Consider the following 27,217-nt stretch of genomic DNA (forward strand, 5'->3'; position numbering starts at 1 on the left):
AAAGAAAAGGTAAGGATGGAGCATCATCATCTTACGGTAGTAGTATGAACAAAAAAAAACCTAACAAAAAGAAAAAGACTAAATCATTTACAATATCAGCGTAGGAACTATACATATAAAACCCAAACCTACAGAGACTATACCTCTTTTCAAATCCTCTTTTGAAAAAATTGCCAAAAGGAACCCAACTTTTCGATTCAATCAAAGTAACGTTTTCTATCTTTACCATTCCAGTTCAAGAAAACGGTTGTGTCGACCTCGCTCTCTTCGGCTACTTTAACAACTTCTGCATTCCTGAGAGCCATCGTCGCTTTGTAAACAGCCAAATCTGCGTTTTCTGCCAGAATTTGTGCTCGTCTTCTTTTGGCTATGGCTGTTTTCATGGCTGTATCAGCCAAAGTTTTGGCTTCTTCCATTTTGAGAAAATCGGTTTCTTCCTCTGGTTCAGCCGCCTTTACAGCCACTGTTCACATTAACACAACAACAAACGAATCAGATCATTTTCACTCCCATGGTGTTTTGTCAAGCTAAATCCAAATTTCATCGACCTTCATTATCTAAGTGTTAAAATTTAGCTATCCTCAAATCAAATACAGCACCATGACCTAGGAGAAAATTGTCAGTCTAATTCTATGGTAACCCTTTCTACTTAATTTTACTTCTGCAAGACTGTTCCATGTTACTCTAACTCTCAAGACTGTTCCATGTTACTCTAACTCTCAAATCTATCTATAGAGACCAAGTACTACACTTTCTACTTCCAAACAAATGAAACACAAGCCTAAGCATTTCATTACAGTAACTACGTATCCCTGAGTCATTATGTAGAGGGAACTAACCGAGCCAAGGGCTTGCCTGTTTGGCTTTTCCATGGAGTTGACTCCCCTGTCTTTTGAAGGATCTTCTCTTCCGAAACACAGGTTTGGAAAGTAGCGGCGTTTTCTTCACTTGATGACCCTGTTTATATACATGCATACATCGATTTCATTAGTACAAATACAACTGGAAATAGAACAAATATGGCAACTTGTACACCGTAATATGACATTACCTGGAAAATTCTGAGGAGTGGTGCTTTTCGCTGCTTCCTTTTCTTCAACCAGTAATCATGTACTACTTCAACTATCTCGTGCCTACCCAGGTGTGAAAGACTAGCTATAGTGGTTGCTTTCTCATCCAAGAGATCATCGGCAGGGTTGTGGAAATGAAACTTTTCAAACCCATCGATCATCAACTCAAAGGTTTCCCGCTGAAGTTGTTGAAATTGGTCATCTTCTTCACCAAGCAGTTCCCAGTTCTGCCTTTCGAGCCACTCTTCGTCTTCAGAATCCATGTCATAAAGAGCAATACTTCGAGCCATTGCCCTTGAAACCTCATCTTCGTTCACAGATATATATGGAACCGGCCTAGAAAAGGAAGGGAAGTCATATATATCCTCTGCATAGCCACACACTTCTCTTACCCCAGGAATAGGAATAACTTTCACACTCTGTTCCAATACATTTCGTTCATAGCATTCTTTATATATATCTTTAAAACCAAGCCAATCTTGTCTGTCGCAAAACTCAAGCTTCCAATTATCAGCTCCCATCCATACTGTTGCATGCGTAACCCGGTTGCTATAACATGGTCTCATAGTCCTTTGTGCCTTGTGGCTGTATCTGATTGCCCCATCTTTCTTAATTGCAAGAAACCACTCATTTGAAGAAGAAAATTCCAACATGACACTAAACCCTTCTTCTCTGGAGCATCTGTCTGAATATATCATTAATATATTCGCAGAACAACATAAAGAATCAAGCTCCTCTTTTGTCTTCGCCAACGGAATGATACTAACCACATGTGAAGCCGGAGATGAGCTACTTAGAACTGAGCTTCTGAGCTTTCTCGGCGATACTGTTACTGTCCTGTTTCTCCTACTTCCTGATATATCAAAAACCGGTGTTCCATTATACGACTTGTGTGCATTATGTGAAATATTTCTTGCTCTTCTCCTTCTCAAAGAGCTTCTCCTCTTTTGGAAACTGTGAGAACCTAAACTGCCTCTATATTGAGCATTTCCTCCAGTTAACTTCGAGGCTCTCACTGATGGATGTAACCCAACTACACCTTCATTCCTCAGATTACAAGGTTCAGGTAAAGCTAATTCAGACTCCAAATCAGATTCTTCAACTGGATTGTCTAGCAGATACAGAGATCTCTCTACGAAAAAGAAGGAGCGTGGTGCCACTCTTAGAAACAGAGTAAAATGCATATCCATAAACCATCGAGGAATGACAGCAAAATCTGCTGAAAAGAGAGGTAGACAATTCATATCCCCAAAAAACTTGCAGACACCATTTGAGCTAAGGGGAGGCTCCTAGAAAACAGAAACCAATAGATCACCTCAGCAACATTTAAAGATCCAAAACTTAATATCACTACATAGACAAACAAAATCTAGTCCAGACCTAATGTTAGTAAGTGCAGAAGGTAATTACCACAGGGAATCGCACGCCATGGTCAGCAAACACTTGGTTGATAGGTTGAGACAAGAAGAAAGAAGTAAGCGAAGACAGGCTCAGTTGTTCCCTCCTAGTGTATCTCATTGCCAAACCGAAAACAGTTAAAAACCAGCAATCCTCACATGACCAATCTACTGTAAGAGTAAGCATAGGACGAACTGAAGAAACCCGAGTGGGAAATCTCCTTCGCCTGCAATAAAACTTCAGGCTTCGTAGTGGCTCTTCTGATCTATCACTCGATGATGGTTCAGAAAGTCTCTTCCTTTTCCTAGTATATACAATCCCAAACATCTTATCCACAGTCTTTACATCTCCGACACACACTTTCCTCCGTTTCCTGACCGGAAAGTCATCTACTTTTTTGTCGTCTTTCTCACAAGAAACATGTCTCGGGCTACAAGGCTGGCTGTTACTCTTACCGGAGACTTTGTTGTTCCCTTTGGTTTTGTTCTGAGTCTTCAAAACGCTGTTCCAATCCCGATCCACAACCACATCGTGAGCTCTCCGTACCTTGGGTTCGCCGACGTTAGGCCAGATCCGACGACCGGAACGGAGGACCCGCGCTCCGTCTGGGGCTTTAACAACCCCGAAAACCCTAGTGGTTCGTCTCATTCCCACCGACGGCATCTATGCTTTGCTCATACGATTCCCTTTTCTTACTCAAGAGACTGAAGACGCCACAAACTGGCTTGACTCTTACTTAAGAAGAAATTGGCTTTGATTCAAACCCCTCCTTCGAGGATCTATACTCGCTAATATTCTAACAAAACACGGATCTTTCAGATTAAACCAATCCGATTCTAACAAGATTTTGTTTTTAAAAACCTTTCTTTTTTTTTTTAATAGCGAAAATTAAGGGGGAATCGAAACGGGAATCGAAAGGGAAAAGAGTCGTCAGATTTTAATAGATTCGATCAAAATTAGTGAAACCCAGAAAGGAAGAAAATCGCCGAGATCTCTCTGGAGATGGAAAAAAAGTAAGAAAAGTCGATTGAGAGGATCGAGATCTGTTCATGGGTTTTTGAATTAGAAACGATGAGTAGACATGGTGAAGAAGAAGAAGAAGATGAAGGATCGGCGGTGAAGATGGTTTCACGAACTTTTCGTTTTGGAAAGAAGAGAGGGAACAGAGGAGGCTAGGGTTTATGATCCGAAGAAAACAACATCCAAGAAAACCAAAAAAAAAAAAAAGATCTTTCTTTAGAGGAGATTGTTCGTGACCGTTGGATTGTATTCTCGACGGTTCAGATTGATTCTGGTTCCATGGGTNAAACCAAAAAAAAAAAAAAAGATCTTTCTTTAGAGGAGATTGTTCGTGACCGTTGGATTGTATTCTCGACGGTTCAGATTGATTCTGGTTCCATGGGTCCAATGCTATCTTTTTTTTTTCCTTTTTTTTCTTTTCTTTTTTTGCAAACGTAGTAGACTGCGAATTTTTTTGGGTTACACGAATATTATTTAAAAAAAAAACGAATTTAAAACGGAATGGGCCGAAAATTTCAAAAGGTGACAATAGGAAATGACAAGATTGCCCTCGGATTTAAAGCGAGAGAGGTGTCTGAACCTGAAGTGTTTTAATTACATTTGTTGAATGAATCTTGTAGTTTGTTTAACTAGTAGTGATCCATACGTATTACACTACAACGAGTGTTTAACACATGCATACTTAAGAAAAAAAACAAGAAGATGCAAAAACTGTGTTTTGTTAATACAAATCATTATTCTTAGACAACGAAAAAAAAGAAGAAACAGCTAAGTTTTGAGAATGGTTTAAGTGCGGAATTGTATATTACTATGATAAGTGAACTAGTGAAGGATATAGCTTTGAGACAACATCTATGAGGAAATTAGAACCACACCAAGAGATGATGATAAGATTACAAGACCAAACAACGTTCATTGACTTTTCGTTTACATATGACTTTGTTTTGTAGGAATCTATCTCTCTGCTTAAAAACAGAGTAATAATAATAAGATCGATGAGAATGTTTCTTGTCTTCCACACTCTCCAAAGAGTTAAGATCAATGAAGACTCTTGAGTCTTGTCCTTACTTGGCTTGACCTAGTCAAATTGCCAAAAAAAAAAAANCAAAAAAAAAAAAAAAAAAAAAAAGCATTTCAGATTTAGATTTGATCCAAATAAAGCATAACCTATTTTACATCATCTTATATGATCCTTGTCAATGCTGTAAAAGAAGGAGATACATTTGGAATTTTGAACTGTAAAAGAAGGAGATACATTTGGAATTTTGAAAGTTCGCAGCTTTGACCAAGTCAATGGAAATATTCTTAGTTAATCATATGAGATCAATTCTAATAACGCATGCATAATCTTGTAAATTAAAAGTAGAAATTGTTGCAAGAAAAATCAATCGTAAACTAAAACTAAAAGTACAAATTGATGCGTCATCGAAGTTTTGATGTAGACCAATGGAGACAAAGCGAGACGCTATGGTTTACAAAATTACAATCTTTTGGTTTTCTTAATTTCTTCAACTGTAACCCTCAAATACTTAATTGCAACTATCATTGGAAGTCTAATCGGAATATCCAACACTATTTTTGCTATATACATACACACATTAAGATGTTTCATATATGCCATAATCTTTGGTGGACCGGTTCAAGAGTTTTTTTTATTTTCAAGAAAAACATTATTTATTTTTATGCGGAACCACAAAAGAAGAAAAGAATTGTTTACTATTTTGTTAGCGAATTCGAGTCAGGCCCATCAGTGTCTTAATTTAGGCCCAACAATTCATGTTTTTGTCGAAGATTCCTTTGCCGTAGGTTGAGAAGATCATCTCCTTGAGGAGAGGATACTGAAGCAGAACAAACAGTAGCGCCGGTGAACAAGTGCAAAGGATCGTCGGAGCAACGATCCAATTCTCTTTATCCATCATCGTGAACAGCACCGACGAGAATGCAATAAGCATCGCCGCGATCGAAACGAACAGTATCGAAAGTCCCGCGATCATCTTTGTCGGAAGCGAGACCAAGAAATCGTCGAAGGAGTATCTCGCGGTGAGTATCCCGAGGAATATGGGTACGGAGGTGCAAGCGGCGAAGCAAGATATCAAATCGGAGACGATGAATATGATGAACTGTTGTTTATGTAGGTGAAAGGGGCTACCTACTGAGACTGAATTGTCGTCGTTGCCTCCAGAGACGGTGAAGACTGCCGCGAAAATGACCGTGACGATAAGAGCCGCCAAAGTCACCGTGACGATGAAAGCCGCGACTACGTTGCATGACGTCGCCGTGTCTTTCATCCATTTCTCGGCTTCTTCTCGCAATCCTTGGTGTTCCTTTGTGAATATCTCGATCGGTGTTTGCTCTTCTGTGTTTACTCTCTCCTTCTCAATCGCCGGTGCGATTCTCTCCACTTCCTGCATCATCATGTCCAGATTTATTTTTAGGTTTCCTCTGTTTTTTCTCTGTTTTGGCTATATATGCATAAGAGAAACAGAGCAAACCTTGAACCATTGTAACTCGCGTTGCATCTGCAAAGGTGGGCAAACGACACTAGAGAGCTTGGAAGGAGGAGAAGGAAAGCCGGCGAGATGAAGGATACCATTGCCGTCACAGTCCTTGTCGGCGAGCAGCAAGTACTTCCTGTCGTCCAGACCGTAGAGGAGACTAAACACCTTCTCTTGTCTGAACTCGACGGCCAAGAGAAACAGAGTACTGCTCGAGCTTGTTCTCGTGGACCATAGAAGCTCGGAGTTGTTCTTGATCATCTCCACCAAGAATTCCACATTCCCATACCTTACTGCAAATAGTAAAGCCTCATCCACGGTCTCAGAACGTTCCTTCGAGCCCAAGGCTAATGTTTCTTCTGACATTCCTTGTAGAAGCTTCTTGGCTTGTAGATGCATGACCTTAAGTTGGTACACTTCATCTATTCCTGAAAACATCACTCGACTCAAATTTATATATTCATGTGAATCCTATCGAATTACCTCATATATACTTATCGGTCCATTTGCTGATGAAAACCTAATACGTACCGGTCCATTTGGAAAGATATTTTAGCAGTTTCCCCATCAGAGTATCTGGGAAAAAATCGAAACTTTTCTCACTTTCTTTAAAGGAATATAGAGACTTTTCATGAAGCTTATGTATACGGAAGAACTTACTCTGATGATCTTTGTTTGTACTAGAAGGAAATGGAAGAGTTGGCAGCTTTACTTGTATCCCTAGCAAGTGAGAGAAGGAAAGATGAGTTGAATCAAAGGAGAATAACAAAATGATTGATCTTTGTAATGAAGAGGTCTCAGATTAGTACAGACAAGAGTAGATGAAACGTGTCAATGGTCCCAAATAGCAGTCACCAGGAAAAAGATCTGGCTTTGAAGCCAAGACAATGATGGGAATCGACTCGATTTGCGAGTGTTTTGTGACGGCTAAGCGTCTGCTCATGTTGAACAGATCCAACGCGATGTCTAATTGTATGAAGAAAAAACAAAATCAAGAAATCATCATCAAAACAGCCTAAAACATGGGTTGCTTGAAGTCCACGAAACCGCTTACCGAGCGTTTTATAGAAGATGGCATTAAGAAAGAGCAAGGAACCGTGATATCCATCATCGTCAAGTAACACCTGAACCGGAGTTCTGGTGTAAAGATAGCGAGCCATCTCCATCTGCGTGTTCTCAACCGCAACCACAACCGGAATCTGTCCATTAATTCCAGGAATCTCTAGAAGCTTAGGGTTCTTGGCGACTAAGGCTTCAGCAATCTCCATGTTTCCACTAACCGCAATGACAGTGAGAGGCGTGTGGTACGAAGCGTTTTGGCTCATCTTGGGAAGCATCTGTTCTGGTGTCATACGACGCAAAAGCTCTTTAACAATCTCGGGCTTCCCACAAGCGCAAGCCTTTAGCAATGGTGTCTCGTAAAGGTTTATCCATGCGTCCACTGCGTCCGGATGACCGTTCAAGAAGTCCCTCACCACTTGTACACGACCTTGGCTTATTCCTTTACTTAATTGTATATACTCATAATATAGGTTCGTATTCTTTCCTACATCAACAACAAGATCACGCTATGCGAATAATTCAGTATCCGGTGCTTTATTCACCTAATGATTATCTTAAGATACAATGTATATACCCTAGTAGCCTGACCTTCGAAATTTAGACTTTGATCTATCCTTTGTAACTTGCTTATAGGCAAATTGATTATTTGAGATGGTGTAAGAATAACGAATTCATACCGAGAAGCCGAGATGTGGAAAGAGCTGATTCGCTTAACGGAATCTGGTTATTGACGGGATCACTTGGAACTTCTTGTTTAGGAACTTTTTTTGTAGAAGAGATACTGTCGCCTAGGTCAGCATGAGGAGCCTTTGTATTAGCGAATTTGAAAGGACTCCTCCGAAGTGTTTCCTTCAAAGTTGCGTGTATGTTATAAGAACTCATTGCCATATATATTATATTTTATTAGTCCAACCTTAACAAATATATAGAAAATAGACAAGACAACTAAAGGTAATAGGATATATATAAAAAAATGCAAAGTATATGTTGTTGTTCGGACGTATATGCAAGGCATAACGGTTACATGCATACTATCTTTGATGTTTTTCTATCGAATTATTCTTTGATTGATCTTATATAAGAATATATGCTTTTCTTGGTTACTCATTATTAATTTGGGAGTTTGGAAAGCTTGTCTGTTAAAAATAAAGATTCTATATGAAGATAATAATCTACTTTTTTAAACAATAATAATAAATCCAAAAATTTAAAAGCGAAAATGCATCAGAATGACCATAATCAATACAATAAAAACACAATATGTTTCTCTCCAGTGCTTACACATCAGCATTTTGGTGGAATATGAAGATGACACATCAGCTTATTTGTTTACCAATGAAAACATTTCATTAATACATGTCATATCTCTCAGCCAATAATAATTATTTTTTGTTCCAAATCAGCTTTTCCAGATTATTTGAAACTAACACATCATTTAAATTATGTAACCAATTAAATTATATAAAATAATAAACATCATCAATAATTTTCAATAACAAATATTTAAATTTATAGCCTAAATTTAAACTAAATTAATAAATTATTTACAACTTTCAAAAATATAATAATATCAAACAAGTATATTAATTATTGTATGTCTATCAATAATTTTTAAAAACAAAGGTTTAAAATTATAGCTTATATTTAAAATAAATTAATAAATCATTTACAACTTTTAAAAATATACTAATATTAACCAAGTATAATAATAAAAGCAATCAAATCATATTAGTAAAATATAAATATAATACAAAGAAAATAATAATATAATACAAATAGAATATAAATTAAGAATAACCACGAATAACACAAAACCAATTAGATTCTTAAAAACATAACAAAACAATTAGATTCTTAAAAAAGAACAAAAAGAAGGATATAAATAACTTCTCTAAGAACCAAAAAAAAATATAAAAATTATGTGATTAAATTTGTATAAACTACAAATATAATACACCATAAAATCAAGGTACACTAATATATCTCCTACAACAAGTAAATAAAATAAAGTTTGAGATTAGTGTTGATAGTGATTTTATATATAAGAACACCAACTAATGATAAATTGAACAATATATAAGTTCCAAAATTGAAGGTTTTATATTATAGTTTAAAATCAGTAACTTGAAAATTACTTTGAAAATTAACCTAATCGCTATGCTAATAATATGAGAGATTGTTAGTAATACATATACCATTTTTCAAAAATATCATTTTTTGGTCAATTTCATTTTTGTCTTTTTATGCATAATTACAATGTGTTAAATTGATTTGTATTTTTAGGTTTGGATTCTCTATTTTACTTTAGAATATAGTTTTAAAGGGTAGGATTTAATATTTGGAATTTAGAGTTTAGAATTTAGTCATTTTGTATATTGAAAAATGTATTATTAAAAATAGACAACAAGAGTTATTTTTGCAAAAGGGTAACAAAAAGATGGTATTTTTATAAATGTCTCTAATAATATTAAATAATACACAAAACGAGACTAAAGTAAAAATATGTTAATGTACTTTTACAAATAATAACTTTTATAACAGTAAAAATACTATATAATAATTATGTTGTTAAATTTGTATAAAATACAAAAACAAACACCACAAATTCAAACTACACTAATGTATCTCTCACCAAAAGTAAAGAAAAGTAAAAAAGAACATACATTAGAGTTAGTTAGGCTATTTATATAATTAAGTCTACTCGATTTAAAAGTAAACATTTATAAATCATACTAAATTGAGATTTCTTTATTTTTATTTTATTAGTGCATTTTTATAGTTTACTATTGGATAAACCATAGTTTTACAATTAATCCAATTTCAAAAAAAAAAATTTTAATAATTCGATATCTCTGAAAGTAGTTACAAAAAGTATCCCGCGACATAGCGCGAGTTTAACCTAGTCTTCCATAATATTTGTTGCCGTTTGCATTTTTTTGAAAAACGAAATTGTAAAAACGTAATGCACATAAGGTGTTCTTGACGGCAGATTTTTTTGTTGCTCATTACATATTTGTTAGTTATCACAGACTTAACCATCGTTGTAATTATTTTTGAAACTCGATCATAAACGTCGACAAACCCTAATACTCATATGTGTCGATCGATTTTGTCGAGAATCCACTCTTTGATCGATATATATTACTATATTAGGAAGAATGGGAAAGAAAGGAAAAGTGAACTCTCGCACAATAGCATTTTCTCGTTTCGTGAGGGGTTTAATTTATTTTTCAAATTGACCCATAAAAAATGATTTAAAACACGTACACTTTAAGCAAACACACATACTTTATGTTAAAACAAAGATTTCATCTTTCGGTCGAAGATTTTTTTGCCGTAAGTGGAGAAGATGAGCTCCTTGAGGAGAGGATACTGAATCCGAACAAACAACAGCGCCGGGAAACAAGCGAGGAAGATCGTCGGAGCAACGATCCAAGGGACGTTAAAGATCGTGAATAGGGACGACGAGAATGCCACAAGCATCGCCGCTATCGAGACAAACAATGTCGAAAGTCCAGCGATCATTTTCGCAGGCAGAGAGAACAAGAAATCGTCGAAGGCGTATCTCGCGGTGAGTATCCCGAGGAAGATGAGGACGGAGGTGCATGAGGCGAAGCAGGAGATCAGATCGGAGACGATGAATATGACGAATTTTGGTTTATGTAGGTGAAAGGGTTTACCGCGTGAATTGTCGTCCGTGCCTCCCGGGACGGTGAATATTGCCGCGAAGGTGACCGTGACGATGAGAGCCGCTACAAAGCTGCAAGACATAGCCGTATCTTTCATCCACTTCTCAGCTTCTAGTCGCATTGCTTCGTGCTCCTTTCTGAATATCTCTATCGGTGTTAGATCTTCTGTGTTTACTCTTTCCTTTTCGATCGCCGGCACGATTCTCTCCATCTCCTACATTAATTATCAAAACTATATTTTTTAAAGACATCTGTTCTGGTTATGTGCGAACTCCATAAAATTTATACACGAGAGAAAGAAAGCGAACCTTAAACCATTGTAACTCACTTTGCATCTGCAACGTTGCGCTAACGACCGTAGCGAGCTTGTAATTAGGAGGAGGATAGCCAGCGAGATGAAGCACACTATTCCCGTCACTGTTCTTGTCGGCGAGAAACAAGTACTTCCTGTCGCCCAGACCGTAGAGGAGACTATACACCTTCTCTTGTCTTACCTCGACGGCAGTGTTAAACAGAGTACTAGTTCCCGTGGACCATAGAAGCTCGGAGTTGTTCTTGATCATCTCCACCAAGAAATCCACATTCCCATATCTTACTGCAAAGAGTAAAGCCTCATCCACTGACTCAGAACGTTCCTTCAAGCCCAAGGCCAATGTTTCTTCTGATATTCCACGTAAAAGTTTCTTGGCTTGTAGATGCGTGACCTTAAGTCGGTACAGTTCATCTATCCCTGGAACATTACTCGACTCAGATTTAAGTTTCATGTGAATCCTATCCAATAACCGTATTTGCAAACGAAAACCTAATACTTACCGGTCCATTTGGAGAGACATTTGAGCAGTTTCCCCATTAGGGTATCTGCTGGAATTAACAAATAAAAAACCCATAAAAAGTTGAAACTTTTCTCACGTTCTTCAGAGAAATAAATTATAGAGACTTTATGAAGTTATGAATACGGAAGATGTTGTGAATTTATCTGATAATTACATTTACAAACCTTTAAGCCTTTCGATCCTTATATAAAGGTTTTAAAAACCCCGACACAGGGAAAGAAGAATTTGAAAATCTTCTAAACCTTATCGTGACAGGTCGTGCTCATTTGATTAGGCCCCTTAAACTTACATAGATTTCAAGTTACTTTAGATTAACAAAAGAACTTACTCTGATGACCTTTGTTAGAACGAGAAGGCTTTGGAAAAGGTGGCTGCTTTACTTGTATACCTAGCAAGTGAGATAACAACAAATTGGATCAAAAGAGTGGGACAATATGATTGATCGTTGCAAAGAAAAGGTCTTATACTAGTACGGACAAGAGTAGATGAAGCGTTTCAATGGTCCGAGATGGCAGCCACCGGGGAAAATATCTGGCTTTGAAGCCAAGACAATGATGGGAACCGAATCGATTTGCAAGTGTTTTGTGACGGCTAAGCGTCTGCTTTTGTTGAACAGATCCAAGGCCATGTCTAATTGTATGAACAAATCAAGAAATGATCATCAAAACACCCTAAAACATGGTTTGCTTGAAGATCAAGTAACCGCTTACCGAGCTTTTTATAGTAGATGGCATTGAGAAGTAGCAAGATACCGTGAAACCCGTCTTTGTCAAGTAACACCTCAACCGGAGTTCTGTTGTAAAGATAGCGAGCCATCTCCATCTGCGTGTTCTCAACCGCAACCACAACCGGAATCTCTCCGTTGTTTCCAGGAATCTCTAGCAGTTTAGGGTTCTTGGCGACTAAGGCTTCAGCAATCTCCATGTTTCCACTAACAGCAACGATAGTAAGAGGCGTGTTGTAAAAAGCGCTTTGGCTCATCTTGGGAAGCATTTGTTCAGGTGTCATACGACGCAGAAGCAATTTAACAATCTCGGGGTTTCCATATGCGCAAGCCTTTAACAATGGCGTCTCGTAAGGGTTTATAAATTTGTCCACTGCGTCCGGCCAACGGTTCAAGAAGTCTTTCACGGCTTCTACACGACCTTGGCTTATTCCTTGATTTAATTGTATATACTCATAGTATTCGTTCGTAACCCTCCCTACATCAACTACAAGGACACATAATAAATCTATCTGCATCTACAGATTATTATGCTAAGCGAATCCCGCACTATATTCACTTTATAGAAAATCATCTTAAGTACAATGTGAATAACCTAATAGCTCTAAGTTTGAAACTGAGACCTTGATCTGTCTTCTTGTAAATTGCTATTATAGGCGATTGATTTGCCAACAAAAAAATACGAGAACTCTCAATTAATTACCGTGAAGCTGAGATGCAGTCGGAATCTGAAGATTGAATTGATCACTTGGAGCTTCTTTCTCTGGAACTTCTTTTATAGGTGAAGAACTGTCTTCGGAACTGACTTCTAGGATACCATGAAAAAACTTTGTTTTAGAGAATTTGAAAGGTCTCCTCTCAACTGTTTCCTCCACAGCTTGGCCTAATTGATTAGAACTCATGATGTAATAAAATTTCTTGGACCAACCTTAATAAAATATTAAATAGAAAAAACCCCAAAGATATTATAAAAATAGCATACAATCTGTGGGGTTTACTATCTTATTCTTTGATTGATCTTACATGAGAATATATCCTTTGCTTGGTTACTAATTAATTTATTTTGAAAGATTGTACGTTAGACAGAAATAAAGGTTCTTCTATAAAATATATATATATATATATATATATAATTTAATTATTATTGGTTACTATTTGGTGAGAGACCATCGATGCACATAGAGCATGTGCAAAATTGGCGGACCTAGAAATTTTGTTGAGGGGGTCAAAATATTAACTAAAATTTTTAACATTATCTAAAATATTAATGTTATTTAATGTTTTTTATATAAATTATAAGGGTTTTCTGTTGTTATCATTAAAATAAAAATTAAACAGTGTAAAACGACTAGAATTTTTTAAAAAATTAAAAGAAACAGGATGGATTTGAAGGGATCAATAAACTTTAACCAATTTGTGCCAAAAAATTCATTTGAAACAAGACTACAAATTTAATTTTAAATATTTAACTAAGATCAGATGACCTCCTTGCTCTTCACATGGGTCTGTCGTTATAAATAGTGACAATCTATCACCATAATCTCTTTTATTTAGAAAAGAAACAATTAAACACAAAATAAAGAATAATATTTAATTATGAGAGTCTTTCAAAAGAGTTTCTCAAACAACTTGAGAGAACTTTTAATTACTTTGGTGGATATATGATCTTAATTATATATTTCTTATATTTTGCTTATTTTTTACTTATATTTTACTTATTTTTTGCTTTATAACCTAGTGATAGAACTATAGTAATGATACAGCAATAACTCTATTGAAACTTTAATTTCATAATTTAGAAAATATTTTGATATAACTGTATTTGTATCGACCTTACATATTTGTAATGTATTTGATTTTTAGTTTTTAAAGTTAGGGGATTTTCTAGGCCGTATTAGAGGTTGAATATCCTCGGATACCTGATGACCACGACAAGCATGAATATGTTGGATTCATGTTCTCTCTATATCATTGGAAGTCTCTAATCGGAATATCCAAAACTCTAATTTCGCTATACACACATTAATATGTATCATATATCATATATATGCCATAATCTTTGGTGGACCGGTCAATGTTTTAAGTTAGGCCCATAAATGTTTTAACTCAGGCCCATCAATGTCTTAAGTTAGGCCCAACATTTCATGTTTCTGTCGAAGATTCCTTTGCCGTAGGTCGAGAAAATCATCTCCTTGAGGAGAGGATACTGAAGCAGAACAAACAGTAGCGCCGGTGAACAAGCCAAAAGGATCGTCGGAGCAACGATCCATTTCTCTTTATCCATCATCGTGAATAGCGCCGACGAGAACGCCATAAGCATCGCTGCGATAGAGACGAACAGTATCGAAAGTCCGGCAATCATCTTTGTCGGAAGCGAGACCAAGAAATCGTCGAAGGAGTATCTTGCGGTGAGTATCCCGAGGAAGATGAGGACGGAGGTGCAAGAGGCGAAGCAGGAGATCAAATCGGAGACCACGAAGGTAATGAAATGCCGGTCATGTAGGTGGAAGGGTTTACCTTTTGTATTTTCGTCAGTGCCACCAGGGACGGTGAAGACCGCCGCGAAGGTGACCGTTACGATGAGAGCCGCGACTAAGCTGCAAGACATAGCCGTATCTTTCATCCATTTCTCGGCTTCTTCTCGCAGTGACTGATGCTCCTTTGTGAATATTTCGATCGGTGTTTGCTCTTCTGTGTTTACTCTCTCCTTCTCGATCTCCGGTGCGATTCTCTCCACTTCCTACATTGTAAAGGCTAGATTTTTTTTAGAACTCTGTTTTCCTCTGTTTTGGATATGAGAGAAACAGGGCAAACCTTGAACCATTGTAACTCGCGTTGCATCTGCAAAGGTGCGCCAACGACAGTAGAGAGCTTGGAAGGAGGAGAAGGAAAGCCGGCGAGATGAAGCACACCATTGCCGTCACAGTCCTTGTCGGCGAGCAACAAGTACTTCCTGTCGTCCAGACCGTAAAGGAGACTAAACACCTTCTCTTGTCTGAACTCGACGGCCAAGAGAAACAGAGTACTGCTTGAGCTTGTTCTCGTGGACCATAGAAGCTCAGAGTTGTTCTTTATCATCTCCACCAAGAAATCCACATTCCCATACCTTACTGCAAAGAGTAAAGCCTCATCCACTGTCTCGGAACGTTCCTTCAATCCCAAGGCCAATGTTTCTTCGGATATTCCCCGTAGAAGCTTCTTGGCTTGTAGATGCATGACCTTAAGTCGGTACACTTCATCTATTCCTGAAAACATCAGTCAATCAAGATTTCAATTTCATGTGAATTTTATTGAAAACCTAGATACTTATCGGTCCATTTGCTGAGCTGACGATAACTTAATACTTACCGGTCCATTTGGAGAGGACTTTGAGCAGTTTCCTCATCAGAGTATCTAGCAAAAAAAGTTTGAAATTCTCTCACTTACTTCAGAGGAATATAGAGACTTTAGATGAAGCTGATGTTTAGGGAAGTAACTTACTCTGATGATCTTTGTTTGAACGAGAAGGCTCTGGAAGAGTTGGCAGCTTTACTTGTATCCCTAGCAAGTGAGAGAAGGACAGATGAGTTGGATCAAAGGAGAATAAAAAAAATGATTGATCTTTGTAACGATGAGGTTTTATAGATTAGTACAGACAAGAGTAGATGAAACGTGTCAATGGTCCGAGATAGCAGCCACCGGGAAAAAGATCTGGCTTTGAAGCCAAGACAATGATGGGGATCGACTCGATTTGCAAGTGTTTTGTGACGGCTAAGCGTCTGCTCATGTTGAACAGATCCAACGCGATGTCTAATTGTATGAAGAAAAACAAATCAAGAAACCATCATCAAACCGCCTAAAACGTGGGTTGCTTGAGATCCAAGAAACAGCTTACCGAGCATTTTATAGAAGATTGCATTAAGAAAGAGCAAGGAAGCGTGATATCCATCATCTTCAAGTAAAACTTGAACCGGAGTTCTGGTGTAAAGATAGCGAGCCATCTCCATCTGCGTGTTCTCAACCGCCACCACAACTGGAATCTGCCCATTGATTCCAGGAATCTCTAGCAGCTTAGGGTTCTTAGCAACTAAAGCTTCAGCAATCTCCATGTTTCCACTAACCGCAACGACAGTGAGAGGCGTGTGGTACGAAGCGTTTTGGCTCATCTTGGGAAGCATCTGTTCAGGTGTCATACGACGCAAAAGCTCTTTAACAATCTCGGGTTTCCCACAGGCGCAAGCCTTTAACAATGGTGTCTCGTAAAGGTTTATCCATTCGTCCACTGCGTCCGGATGACCGTTCAAGAAGTCCTTCACCACTTCTACACGACCTTGGCTTATTCCTTGACTTAATTGTATATACTCATAATATACGTTCGTATTCCTTCCTACATAAACAACAAGATCAGGCTATGCTAATAATTCAGTGCTATGTATATGATCACCTAAAGGTTATCTAAATATACAATGTAAATAATATACCCTAGTACCCTGACGTTCGAAATTGAGAATGGTATGAGAATTCTTACCGCGAAGCCGAGATGCGGAGAGAGCTGATTCGATGAACGGAATCTGGATATTGACGGGATCATTTAGAACTTCTTCTTCAGGAACTTCTTTTATAGGGGAGATACTACTGTCGCCTAGGCCAGCATGAGGAACCTTTGTATTAGCGAATTTGAAAGGGCTCCTCCGAAATGTTTCCTTCAAAGTTGCATCTAAGTAATTAGAACTCATTGACATATTATATTTTTCTTAATTAGACCAACCCTAACAAATATATAGAAAATAAACAATTTACAACTAGATGTAATAGGAGGATATATAGATATGTCGTTGTCCGTAGGTATATGCAAGGCATAACGGTAACATACAATCTTTGATGTTTTTATATCCTTTTCTTTGAATATTGATCTTACATAAGAATATATCCTTTGCTTTGTTACTCTTTATTTTATTTGTAAAGCGTTTCTGTTGGTGAGAAAATTAAAAGGTTTAAAACTAAGTTTATCTGTCAAGTTTCAAACCGGAATCTAACCTAGAAGATTATTTTCCAATTTCGGTTTATATATGTTTCTAAAACAAGACAATCAAGAAACCGAATAAATAGTGACAAAATTACCGAAAATAACTTGTGCAGTTTTGCTAAAGAGATTTACCGAAAATACAGACACATTTCTCTCCCTTCTCTATTCAAATTCAGGTTCTGTACTTGTTGTGAGGCTGGACAGAAGCAACTAGCTTAACATTCTCACCATGTCTTAAGATCTTGGAGCCTGGACAAAGCGTCATATATAGCACACGAATTTGTTGCCAAGAGATTAATATCCGGAGAAGTTAATCATCAACAACGAGCTTCCTGTCTACGCTTGAGAAAGATTGATAAAACGCCTTGAAATGTCTGTACGCAATGTCTATATCGTCTGTTCCACAAATTTCTCTCACACTGTATCACAAGTAACATGTTCCAAAAACCAGAAGCTGAGTCTAACGTAATCTGATTTGGAAACATGAGAAAGAGTTGTTAAAAATTGGCATACCTATGCATAGAAAGCTGAGGTATGCCACAATCAACGGTTCGAATCCCAACTCCTGAAGCCAATATAGGCCCTATTGTTGAGCCACATCCCATATCATTTCTCACCACAAACTCCTGCAGAAGTAGCAAAAGTTTAATTGGCTGTATACTATTCTCAAATATGGGTTGCTTAGAAGATCTATTATGTGTAAATCCTAAGAACCGCAGACAAATCGCTTTCAACATCTGAACAGAAGGCTGATGAAGACAGAACCGTAAATTTTTCTCTAAATGTTCTATACATACTATCGGGACTTAACATTAAGAAGAACACCAAACCTGAATTGGAAGATCATGGAGTTTTGCTACTTCTTTGAAAAGAAAAGAAGTGATTCCACTGGTTGCATAGCGTTGATTTGCGTTATGTTTGATAACCAGACCCTTGTGTAGTTGAGGACGGTGGTTCTCTTCATGTTTGTCTGCAAAGTTGGGGTGCACTCCATGCGCCATGTCTGCAGACACTGCAACCACAAGAACACATACACAAGTTTCAGTAACTAAGAGAGAGAAAAACATACAAAACTTTTTACCACTGCCTTACAAAAATCCAAGAGACTACATACAAATAAATAACTGGAAAAGTAGAAAGTGTTTACCAAGAAAAGATTTCCGGATAGCACGGTCAAATGTACACTCAGTGGCCTGATTATTGCCTAAGGAACTCACAATCCGTCTCATTGCTTGAAACATAGTGGGCGCCCCTGCACCTTGACATGAATCTGAACCTACCTATTGAAACAAAACACTTTCAAGATGAATTTATACAAAAAAGGCTCAGACGTTTGAAAAAAGGTTATGGAAGGTTAAATGCAAGTCCTCTTTTATTCAACCAATTTCAGGACAAAAGTGCTGCTAATAAGTTCCTCGATTTGAAGCAACCTAATAAGTATCAATATCTTATAGGAAAAAGGTACCTCCTCGTTGTCAAATAAAGCTATCATCCGGATATCATGTTCAGTGGAAAGGCTTTCAGATGATTCACATGAATCAATGAGAGCTCTCAAAGCACAGAAACTTGATGCAAGATTATCTAGTCTTCCGGAGAATATGAATTCATTGTTTGCTCCTCCCAGGCAGCTAGGTTGGGTGTCACAGATATTTAACTCAAGACTCACTATATCCTCAACCTTACAATCCAGGTCATCTGACAAAATCTGCAACAAGATCAGGAAGCTTTGAGATATTTGCGGATTTTACAGTTACCACCAACATCAGAAATTCAGAGAAATTGATAATGATGAACTCAAAATGCTGGTATTTATAGAAAAATTTAGCAACAGTAAACTTTAAATTTCTCATTTCTATTCTCATGATCTAATATCTTAGAAACACGGTGCACGTTAAGAAACAATGCAGAGGAATGAATCTTGTGACTAACCTAATTATGTCATACCTGCATGAGTAATGGATGATGCGCATCTTTGGAGGAAGAAGATACATTTTTTTCCTTCAACTCAGCTGAGGATTCATCTGGTTTCGTTGCCAGTAGTGGAACAAGCTGGGTCTCCAAATTTGGTTTAAATCCTTCACTATTCACTGTGCTAAACAATACAAGAATAACAAAAAAAACACAGTATAAGAGAGCTTCAAAACTAGTATACTTCCACTTGATAGCAAATGAATTAACTCTAAAACTCAACTAGAAAAAAAAAAACCCCGTAAAAGAAGTTTACCGATCAAGATGAATGGCCAAAGTAGGCACTCTAAGTAATGGCCTTTTCACTTTAACAAGCCTGTGAACAAACGAGCCATCACTAGCTCTCACAATTGCTCTCCCGGCAACACTCAAGTCTCGATCAAACCATGTGTGCCACAAACCACCTCCATAAGTCTGAACATTCACCATCAGATAACCAGACTTGGATGAAGCAGACTTCGGCTTAAGTTTAAGACACGGGCTATCGGTGTGAGCAGCTATGGCATGAAAACCATTACCAGAAACATACCTACAAAGTGAGAAACAGATATAGGTTTCCTGAACCCAACAAATAAGGAATCTAAAAAGCAAAAAAAAAGGATTTTTTTGTGTGAAGAAGAACCCATCAAACTATTGACGCATGACCTAGTTCCAGGATTCACTACTCTACTAATGAAGATGAATCGAAAAACTCACTCTTTCCCGACAGCAAAAGCAACCAAACAGGACATGTTTCGTGTAAAGAAGTAACGGCCACCAGGTTTCAGCTTCCAATCCTCGTTTTCACTGAGAAGATCAAACCCAGCATCCAAAAGCTGTCTCTTTGCCTCAGCTGCAAGCCAAAAAGAAAAGAAAAAAAGATCAATCAGAGCCGTCACTTCACTTGAATACCAAAAAGAAACGAACTTTGAACTGGATTACAAATTTACCAGTGGCGTGAAACTGCGTCCAGGACTCATTGAGATAATCCAGAAGATCCCCGACAATAGAACCATTAGAATCACTCCCAAACGATCTCGAATCACTTTGGGAAGAGCAGAGGATTGGAGAGACGGAGGAGAAGGAGCGAAGAAAGGGAGAGCGATGGATATAAGTAGGAAAAGAGAGAGATGAAGGCAAGACAAAAGAAGGATTGAATTTGGAGGGAAGTGAATGGGTTAGTGGAAGACGAGCTACGGTGGCCGCCATTAAAAAACTGCCTCCCGGATTCTGAAGATGAGGTCCCGTCGTCTCTAATCTCTTTACTCTGCCTTTTTTACCCCTTTCCACCGGCGCGGTTAATTATTTTATTTTACTTTTACCTTTTCACCGTTTTAACGCAACAAAGTAATAAATATCAAAAAAAAAAAAAGAACAGGATAATCCATTAATTAATAATTGAATGTGGAAATTGAGATGATGACGTGGCGTAGTTTTGGCTTCTTCTTCCTCTTTTGCTTACAAAGTCATTCTCTATTGTGCAAAGTCTCCGGAGACTTAAAAAGGCAAGTTCCTACGAAGCTTCATTGATGAGTAGTGGGTGGTTGTGGTACCAACGTTGTCTCTTTTACTTACTTCACTACGCTTCTTTGCTTATTGCTTCTCCACTCATCTCTCTCTCTCAATTGGCCTAGACATGGCGGAACTTCTCGGTGGCGAAGTTGTAACAGAGCTCGTGAAGCAGCTCTTCGCTGTATCTGACAAAGCCTTCAGGTGTAGAAGCATCGCTAAAAGCCTCGCAACCATGATCCAAGACGTTCAACCAACCATAACGGAGATCCTCTACAGCGGCGTGGAGGTCAGTGAGCATCGTCAGGTTCAGTTGCGTATGTTCTCGGAGACTTTAGTCAAGTGCAAGAAGCTAACCGATAAGGTTCTTAAATGTCACCGTTGGAACATGGTGAGACAGATTTACCATGTCAAGAAGATGGAGGATCTCCAGAAGAAGATCTCCAGATTCATCCAGGGCTTGCCTCTTCATATTCTCGCTGACGTTCATCACCTTCGTGCCGATGCTGAGGTGCGTTTGGATCGTATTGATAGGAATTGCGATAGCTTGCATGAGAAGCTTGGTTCTATGAAGATCAGGGGAAGTGAATCTATGCGTGAGGTGTTTAAGATGGCCGACGCTACGGTGGTGACTGATGATGATGATGGTGGTTTCCAAAATTTGGGAGCAGGGTTGGAATTGGGAAAGAGGAAGGTGAAGGAGTTGTTGTTTAGATCTAGTGATGAAGCACGACTTGTTGGCATCTCAGGGATGAGTGGTTCTGGGAAAACCACTCTTGCTAGAGAGATTGAGCGGGACGAGGAGATTCGAGGTAAATAAGATTATCATGTCTCTGTTTTAGTAACCTCTATTGCAGTATTAGTTTGTGGTGTTTGCTTGATGTCATATTTCCATATGTATGTTCGATTATGTAATCTCAAGTGAATTGTTGTTGAGTAGATGAGTTGAGTTCTTGATATTGGACACTAAACTAAAAGGTGCTTGTTTGCTGCTTTTACAGGCCACTTTGGGAACATGGTTTTGTTTCTGATTGTATCACAATCTCCAAATGTTGAGGAGCTGAGATCGCTTATTTGGGGATTTTTGACTGGCTATGATGCTGGCTCTGGTGTTGCTCATCCGGAATCGACTGGTCAAACAAGGAAGTTAGTGATCCTTGATGATGTTTGGACAAGGGAATCTCTGGACCAGCTGATGTTTAATATTCCTGGAACTTCAACTCTTGTGGTCTCAAGGTCTAAACTCGCGGGTACTAGAGCCACCTATGATGTAGAGTTACTAAATAAAGATGAAGCATTGTCTCTGTTCTGTCTATCTGCTTTCAACCAGAAATCAGTCCCTCCAGGATTCAGCAAAAGTTTGGTCCAGCAGGTAATGGGTCTGACTACATGCCTAGTAGTAGTATTTTTTCTACTTTGGATTACTCATATATTGACTCTATTTGGTAGGTTGTTGGGGAGTGTAAAGGTCTACCTTTGTCTCTGAAAGTTGTTGGTGCTTCATTGAAAAACCAATCTGAAAAATATTGGGAAGGTGCAGTGACGAGGTTATCTAAGGGTGAACCTGCTGATGAAACTCATGAGAGTAGAGTGTTTGCTCAAATAGAAGCAAGTCTAGAAAATCTCGACCTTAAAACCAGAGACTGTTTCTTGGAACTCGGTGCTTTCCCTGAAGACAAGAAGATCCCTCTTGATGTTCTCATAAACGTGTTGGTCGAGTTGCATGATCTCGAGGACACAAGTGCTTTTGCTGTTGTTGTTGATTTAGCAAACAGGAATCTTCTTACTCTCGTGAAAGATCCAAGGTATTATTGCTATAGAACTCTTTATGATCTCTTTTCTTGTAGCCTTTTCTACGGTTCTATGTTTTGATCGTCTTTACTAATTTTGCAGGTTTGGCGCTATGTACACCAGCTACTATGACATATTTGTCACGCAGCACGATGTGCTAAGAGATGTAGCACTTCGTCTAAGCAATCGTGGGATAGTGAATAGACGAGAGCGGTTACTGATGCCAAAAAGAGAGTCAGGGCTTCCCAGAGAATGGGAGAGGAGCAATGATGAGCCCTACAATGCCCGGGTAGTTTCCATTCACACAGGTAAGAATCCGTTACACAACGATCTTCTAATAAATTATTTCGGTTTGTCACTAGAAAACATGAAGTATTGATATGGACTTCTGTTCTTACTTTACAGAAGAAATGACTGAGATGGATTGGTTTGACATGGAACTCCCTAAGGCTGAAGTGTTGATATTAAACTTTTCCTCTGAAAAGTATGTATTGCCTCCTTTCATTGCTAGGATGGGCAGGCTTAGGGCGCTCGTGATTATCAACAACGGTATGTCTTCTGCGCGTCTACATGACTTCTCCATCTTTACCAATATGGCCAATCTAAGGAGTCTTTGGCTTGAGAGGGTTCATGTCCCTGAACTCTTTAGCAGTACGGTTCCCTTGAAAAACCTCCACAAGCTGTCTCTCATCCTGTGCAAGCTCAACAATAGTTTTGTTCAGACTCAAGTAGACATTGCCCAAATCTTCCCAAAACTGTCTGATCTCACAATAGATCATTGTGGTGATCTTGTAGAACTACCTTCCACCATCTGTGGAATCACTTCACTCAACTCCATCAGCATAACAAATTGTCCCCGCATCAAGGAGTTGCCAAAGCACCTTAGTAAGCTAAAAGCCCTCCAACTTCTGAGGCTATATGCTTGCCCGGAGCTGAAATCTCTGCCAGTAGAAATCTGTGAGCTGCCAAGACTTAAGTACGTTGACATCTCTCAATGTGTCAGCCTATATTCTCTTCCGGAAGAGATAGGGAAGGTAAGGACACTTGAGAAGATTGACATGAGAGACTGCAGCTTATTGAGCATACCGAGCTCTGCTGTTTCACTGAGTTCTCTACGCCATGTTATATGCGATAGCGATGCTTTGTCGATGTGGGAAGAGGTCGAGAAGGCGGTTCCAGGACTTCGTGTTGAAGCCGCTGAAAAGTCTTTCAGCCTGGATTGGCTCGACGAGTAAGTTCTTTGATTCTCTCTCTGAGCTTTTAGAAGCATGCTGTATTATAAGAATTAATTGCTAATCTGTAGCAAATTTTGTATATATTCCGTTAACGCACTCAAGAGTCTCGTTGCTATCTTCTTTCCTCCTTTACCGTTTGTCTTAAATTCTCCATGTGCTCTTTCAGTGAAAGATTGTAATCTACATTTGTAGTAATACTTTCCAGGAAATGGTCATTTTGATGAGAAACTCTTTTCCTTACAACCTATTATTGATTCTAAACAATTAATTTTCCATTCATTTTAAACAAATTCTTTTCATAAATTGTCTATAAAACCTATGATTGAAAAACTTGAGTTTTTTTGTTTGGTGCCAGCAAAAGCTTATTATTAGTAGATGTCGATGTTCAGAGATCTCAGGATATTGAAACCATTATCTGTAGTGTACCAAAAGGAACAGCTTATATAGCTCAGTGAAAGAAGAACCAAACCATCTTTATTCTTTAGCCCCAATGGTTCAGTATAGTATTAAGAGTTTCCACATCATATTCAAAACACAAGACTTGATAGATCGCACAGATAAAGGAGAAAGATCAGTTTCTGTTTGGAGCAAACAAAAGCTTATTAATAGCTGTCAATGTCAGTTTCAGGCCTTCTCAGGAAGTAACGCAGACAGTTCACCAAAACCTGCAGGAGAGAAATTGATTCTTTTTATACCTCTTCTCTTTTTAAGGTTTAAAGTACAAAGTACCAGAAACAAAAAAACACACCTGTGACAAAGATCTGTTCAGTGCTTGCCCTTGGTAGCTAACGTGAAACTTGTCCTTCGCAACCAATCCCTGAGAGAGACAATGTAAACGTTACTATTATAGAATGGAATCACACACTCTATGTACATATGGAGGTTTTAAGAGTTTTGAGTACTTCTGTGTCTATCTCTGCGGATTCCACGTCTATGTTGATATCAGCCATTACTTTGATCATCTCTACTACAAGACCTGGCCTGTCTGCTGTCTCTATAACAAGCAGGCTAGAGAAAACAGGAAAACGATGAGGATCATGTAAACTATCTCTTCAGGGCTACTTTGAAATGTGACATATTGTGATGTACTGTATAGTGAATACATACCTCCTCTTTGGTCCGTCTTCTTTCACATGAATGTGTGTCGCAATATCGACATCAATCTGTCACCAAATGAATCAAAAACAGAATTTAGGCATCAGAAAAATAAAGTTCTTTAAATACTACTGCACACATCTTACATCTTATTTAGCCATAAGAATATAGTTATGTATAAATTACAGGACACATAAGCATCATCCAACAAGCAGAGTAAACATTACCTTCTTTTCTGGAGCCTTTATTCCAAAGGTCTCACCCATAGCAAGTTGCTCACTACATTCCTGCAAAACAAACAAAAGGCAATGTTGAACAAAATATACAACAGCTGCATGCAGGCCTCTTTGGATGTTATGGTGATTAAGGTAAAGAGATAAAGAAAACTGAAGCAGACCGGATGGTATTTCAAGAGATTGTTGATGATCGTTAATCGGATTTGTTCCAACAAGTCAGGATCTTCCACTTTCCGACCAGTGTCTCTGATCAAAAAGAGAGTCAATTCAGGCAACTTTGATAACTGGATACAGGTAGCTGAAGATGATAATTGCACACAGCACCAATATTTGATCAGATTCACTTGTCTCCAGCTAAATATCTATTTTAAGAGAATCCTTCAGAGGAATAGTATATCCCAAAGTCAATCATGAACTTCAGAGGACAACTGCAGAATCCTATACTAGCATAATTTGATACTAAATTTTTAAGGGAATCTCATAACGATAAACACAAAGTGGATCCTGACAAACTTGTGCATCCTATTGAACAAGCGAGAGGTCATTAAGTGATAGAAAATCATCTAAAGCAAAGAGATAAAGAAGAACCCTTCTTACAGTTTTGTTATAGAAAATTTGGTCTGCTTAACAGATCCTTCAGTTGAGACAGTTCCTTTGACAACATCCAATCCCAAGTCTTTCAGCGACCTCATCTGCCAAACACAACAATGATCTATAAGCCGAGAACAAGGCAAGTTTCTACAAAATTCGGTGATAATCTGATACTGATATTAAAAATGCTCCAGTAGATCAAGAATAGCTAAAGCAATTGTCACATAGATAAAGATAGAACATAAAACCAAAACAGGAAATAGAACCGCTCACAGTGTCAATGAGAGCCCCAAGACGATTTCCAAAACTGAGTTGTACAATGGTAGCTTCAGGGTCAGCATCCTGGTCTATCATAACCATTGGCATTGGAACGACATCGTCATCATCTTCTGATTTCTGCGATCAAATTTTCCAGCAAATGTCATCTCAAAGCACACGTCAACACAAAACTCATACGGAGAGACCCTTTTCCCTATTAAAACATGAGAAAATCAAATTCACAATATCAAATAGTATACATATCATCAACACATATCCGTATACTCTCCACATTTAGTTGCTGAGCTTCTGCGTGTGTATACATGTAAGTCCTTGGTAGCCAGATGTATAGATCCAAGAAACATCAATAGTTTAATAGCGATGAAACAAAAAAAAGACTGAGGCAAAGTTACTGACCGGATAAGATGGAGTAGTGGCATCAATGCTGTTAATCGACGCATATACACGGTTTCTTATACTGCATATCAAAACAAACAAGCACGGATCAACAACCTCAGATAACTCATACAAACAAGAATTTGCAATCAGTTCATAGAGAAACATGTATCGCATACCGTAAAGAACTCTAATCTGTTAATCGAAATTTAATCTAATCTGTTCAAGAATCATAACTACAAATCCAACTACTCCGAACGAGAATCTAGTATAAGTTCCGTTTACCAAATCGTTCGAGCACATACAGAGCAACGATTATAGTAGAATCAACCAAGCAAAGATTACTAAAATCGAGTTATCAGAGTGAGCAAAGAACACTGCGAATCTCTAGTAAACTTAACGGAAAGATCTGAGAGAAACGATATATATGAAATACGCAGTAACTAACCTCTTTGTCAAGAGAGACATTACACCTCCGACGAACTTGCGACGATCATCGAACAAAGCAGATGATAGATCTGGAGAAGCAATTTGAGCGGGAAACGGAATCTGCTTGCTGATCACAGAAGAAGGACGCGAAGCTAACGAAGAAGATGAATGAGTTACAGAGAAGACGATAGAACTCGAGAACGCCATTGAAGTTTGAAACAAGAATTTTTTTTCCTTCTTTTTTTTTCTTTTTCTTTCTCCTCCGAAGTCAGAGAGAGAGAGAAGAGAGAGCACCGAAATCTATAAAAGATGGCGATAAAATTGGCGTTTTGTGTTAACAAAGAGATGATGGTGTGCTGAATCTGCTGATGTGTGACGTCACTACCGAGATGCTCCACCTGTACATCAACTAAAAGCTTTTATTTTTATTTTTT

General features: G+C 38.2%; 7 protein-coding genes across 13 annotated transcripts; 1 reads left to right on the forward strand and 6 right to left on the reverse strand.

Moving 5' to 3' along the window:
* Positions 3–3,692, reverse strand: LOC104768661. 2 transcript variants are annotated; one of them, XM_010492679.2, is made up of 4 exons: positions 2,481–3,692; positions 1,052–2,359; positions 840–957; positions 3–463 (listed from the first exon to the last, which is right to left on the reverse strand). In XM_010492679.2, the coding sequence occupies exons 1-4, from the start codon at positions 3,129–3,131 to the stop codon at positions 198–200; spliced, it is 2,343 nt and encodes a 780-aa protein (XP_010490981.1). In that variant the 5' UTR covers positions 3,132–3,692; the 3' UTR covers positions 3–197. The 2 variants fall into 2 exon arrangements, with proteins under 2 accessions (XP_010490981.1, XP_010490982.1); XM_010492680.2 differs by having other exon boundaries at positions 370–463; positions 856–957.
* On the reverse strand, positions 4,260–7,991 carry LOC104768664. Of its 2 annotated transcripts, none has more exons than XM_010492689.2 (7): positions 7,723–7,991; positions 7,038–7,529; positions 6,797–6,949; positions 6,515–6,703; positions 5,981–6,411; positions 5,206–5,893; positions 4,260–4,566 (listed from the first exon to the last, which is right to left on the reverse strand). In XM_010492689.2, the coding sequence occupies exons 1-6, from the start codon at positions 7,931–7,933 to the stop codon at positions 5,249–5,251; spliced, it is 2,121 nt and encodes a 706-aa protein (XP_010490991.1). In that variant the 5' UTR covers positions 7,934–7,991; the 3' UTR covers positions 4,260–4,566; positions 5,206–5,248. The 2 variants fall into 2 exon arrangements, with proteins under 2 accessions (XP_010490991.1, XP_010490992.1); XM_010492690.2 differs by lacking the exon at positions 4,260–4,566 and having other exon boundaries at positions 4,912–5,893; positions 6,515–6,559; positions 6,644–6,703; positions 7,723–7,987.
* Positions 10,221–13,236, reverse strand: LOC104768663 (ankyrin repeat-containing protein NPR4-like). Of its 5 annotated transcripts, none has more exons than XM_010492686.1 (7): positions 12,995–13,236; positions 12,278–12,769; positions 12,045–12,197; positions 11,896–11,955; positions 11,548–11,592; positions 11,043–11,464; positions 10,221–10,948 (listed from the first exon to the last, which is right to left on the reverse strand). In XM_010492686.1, exons 1-7 carry the CDS (start codon positions 13,191–13,193, stop codon positions 10,340–10,342), a joined length of 1,980 nt encoding a protein of 659 aa, XP_010490988.1. In that variant the 5' UTR covers positions 13,194–13,236; the 3' UTR covers positions 10,221–10,339. The 5 variants fall into 5 exon arrangements, with proteins under 5 accessions (XP_010490988.1, XP_010490987.1, XP_010490984.1 ...); XM_010492685.1 differs by having other exon boundaries at positions 11,548–11,595; XM_010492682.1 differs by having other exon boundaries at positions 12,278–12,778.
* On the reverse strand, positions 14,124–17,039 carry LOC104768662. The gene is made up of 7 exons (XM_010492681.1): positions 16,799–17,039; positions 16,166–16,657; positions 15,928–16,080; positions 15,772–15,831; positions 15,640–15,684; positions 15,106–15,536; positions 14,124–15,031 (listed from the first exon to the last, which is right to left on the reverse strand). The coding sequence occupies exons 1-7, from the start codon at positions 17,010–17,012 to the stop codon at positions 14,420–14,422; spliced, it is 2,007 nt and encodes a 668-aa protein (XP_010490983.1). The 5' UTR covers positions 17,013–17,039; the 3' UTR covers positions 14,124–14,419.
* Positions 17,289–20,491, reverse strand: LOC104768665 (probable aspartyl aminopeptidase). The gene is made up of 9 exons (XM_010492691.2): positions 20,194–20,491; positions 19,961–20,096; positions 19,521–19,793; positions 19,241–19,388; positions 18,762–19,001; positions 18,444–18,576; positions 18,127–18,308; positions 17,810–17,922; positions 17,289–17,715 (listed from the first exon to the last, which is right to left on the reverse strand). The coding sequence occupies exons 1-9, from the start codon at positions 20,450–20,452 to the stop codon at positions 17,607–17,609; spliced, it is 1,593 nt and encodes a 530-aa protein (XP_010490993.1). The 5' UTR covers positions 20,453–20,491; the 3' UTR covers positions 17,289–17,606.
* Positions 20,744–24,025, forward strand: LOC104768666 (probable disease resistance protein At5g04720). The gene is made up of 5 exons (XM_010492692.2): positions 20,744–21,564; positions 21,754–22,124; positions 22,202–22,557; positions 22,646–22,851; positions 22,949–24,025. Exons 1-5 carry the CDS (start codon positions 20,880–20,882, stop codon positions 23,776–23,778), a joined length of 2,448 nt encoding a protein of 815 aa, XP_010490994.1. The 5' UTR covers positions 20,744–20,879; the 3' UTR covers positions 23,779–24,025.
* Positions 24,227–27,125, reverse strand: LOC104768668 (ACT domain-containing protein ACR12). The gene is made up of 10 exons (XM_010492693.2): positions 26,803–27,125; positions 26,376–26,436; positions 25,974–26,096; positions 25,707–25,801; positions 25,271–25,355; positions 25,101–25,160; positions 24,886–24,941; positions 24,681–24,786; positions 24,527–24,595; positions 24,227–24,443 (listed from the first exon to the last, which is right to left on the reverse strand). Exons 1-10 carry the CDS (start codon positions 26,988–26,990, stop codon positions 24,381–24,383), a joined length of 906 nt encoding a protein of 301 aa, XP_010490995.1. The 5' UTR covers positions 26,991–27,125; the 3' UTR covers positions 24,227–24,380.

Source organism: Camelina sativa, chromosome 20, assembly GCF_000633955.1.
Source record: "Camelina sativa cultivar DH55 chromosome 20, Cs, whole genome shotgun sequence".
Classification (NCBI taxonomy): Eukaryota; Viridiplantae; Streptophyta; class Magnoliopsida; order Brassicales; family Brassicaceae; genus Camelina; species Camelina sativa.

Coding starts and splice junctions, on each gene's coding strand:
- LOC104768665 (XM_010492691.2), bottom strand. CDS start 20,452: ATGGCGGCCACCGTAGCTCGTCTTCCACTAACCCATTCACTTCCCTCC. Junction 18,577..18,761: donor CTTTATTTGACAACGAGGAG/GTACCTTTTTCC, acceptor TTGTTTCAATAG/GTAGGTTCAGATTCATGTCA. Junction 17,716..17,809: donor CCTCAGCTTTCTATGCATAG/GTATGCCAATTT, acceptor CTTGTGATACAG/TGTGAGAGAAATTTGTGGAA.
- LOC104768662 (XM_010492681.1), bottom strand. CDS start 17,012: ATGTCAATGAGTTCTAATTACTTAGATGCAACTTTGAAGGAAACATTT. Junction 15,537..15,639: donor AGTCCTCTCCAAATGGACCG/GTAAGTATTAAG, acceptor TGATGTTTTCAG/GAATAGATGAAGTGTACCGA. Junction 15,032..15,105: donor GCGAGTTACAATGGTTCAAG/GTTTGCCCTGTT, acceptor TTTACAATGTAG/GAAGTGGAGAGAATCGCACC.
- LOC104768668 (XM_010492693.2), bottom strand. CDS start 26,990: ATGGCGTTCTCGAGTTCTATCGTCTTCTCTGTAACTCATTCATCTTCT. Junction 26,097..26,375: donor CCACTACTCCATCTTATCCG/GTCAGTAACTTT, acceptor ATTTGATCGCAG/AAATCAGAAGATGATGACGA. Junction 24,942..25,100: donor TAAAGGCTCCAGAAAAGAAG/GTAATGTTTACT, acceptor ATTTGGTGACAG/ATTGATGTCGATATTGCGAC.
- LOC104768661 (XM_010492679.2), bottom strand. CDS start 3,131: ATGCCGTCGGTGGGAATGAGACGAACCACTAGGGTTTTCGGGGTTGTT. Junction 958..1,051: donor CACTCCTCAGAATTTTCCAG/GTAATGTCATAT, acceptor GTATATAAACAG/GGTCATCAAGTGAAGAAAAC. Junction 464..839: donor ACAGGCAAGCCCTTGGCTCG/GTTAGTTCCCTC, acceptor TAATGTGAACAG/TGGCTGTAAAGGCGGCTGAA.
- LOC104768666 (XM_010492692.2), top strand. CDS start 20,880: ATGGCGGAACTTCTCGGTGGCGAAGTTGTAACAGAGCTCGTGAAGCAG. Junction 22,125..22,201: donor GCAAAAGTTTGGTCCAGCAG/GTAATGGGTCTG, acceptor TCTATTTGGTAG/GTTGTTGGGGAGTGTAAAGG. Junction 22,852..22,948: donor GGTAGTTTCCATTCACACAG/GTAAGAATCCGT, acceptor CTTACTTTACAG/AAGAAATGACTGAGATGGAT.
- LOC104768663 (XM_019242266.1), bottom strand. CDS start 13,193: ATGAGTTCTAATCAATTAGGCCAAGCTGTGGAGGAAACAGTTGAGAGG. Junction 12,198..12,277: donor CATCTACTATAAAAAGCTCG/GTAAGCGGTTAC, acceptor TCATACAATTAG/ACATGGCCTTGGATCTGTTC. Junction 11,465..11,547: donor ATGTCTCTCCAAATGGACCG/GTAAGTATTAGG, acceptor GTAATGTTCCAG/GGATAGATGAACTGTACCGA.
- LOC104768664 (XM_010492689.2), bottom strand. CDS start 7,933: ATGGCAATGAGTTCTTATAACATACACGCAACTTTGAAGGAAACACTT. Junction 7,530..7,722: donor TTCCACATCTCGGCTTCTCG/GTATGAATTCGT, acceptor TTGTTGATGTAG/GAAAGAATACGAACCTATAT. Junction 6,950..7,037: donor CATCTTCTATAAAACGCTCG/GTAAGCGGTTTC, acceptor TCATACAATTAG/ACATCGCGTTGGATCTGTTC.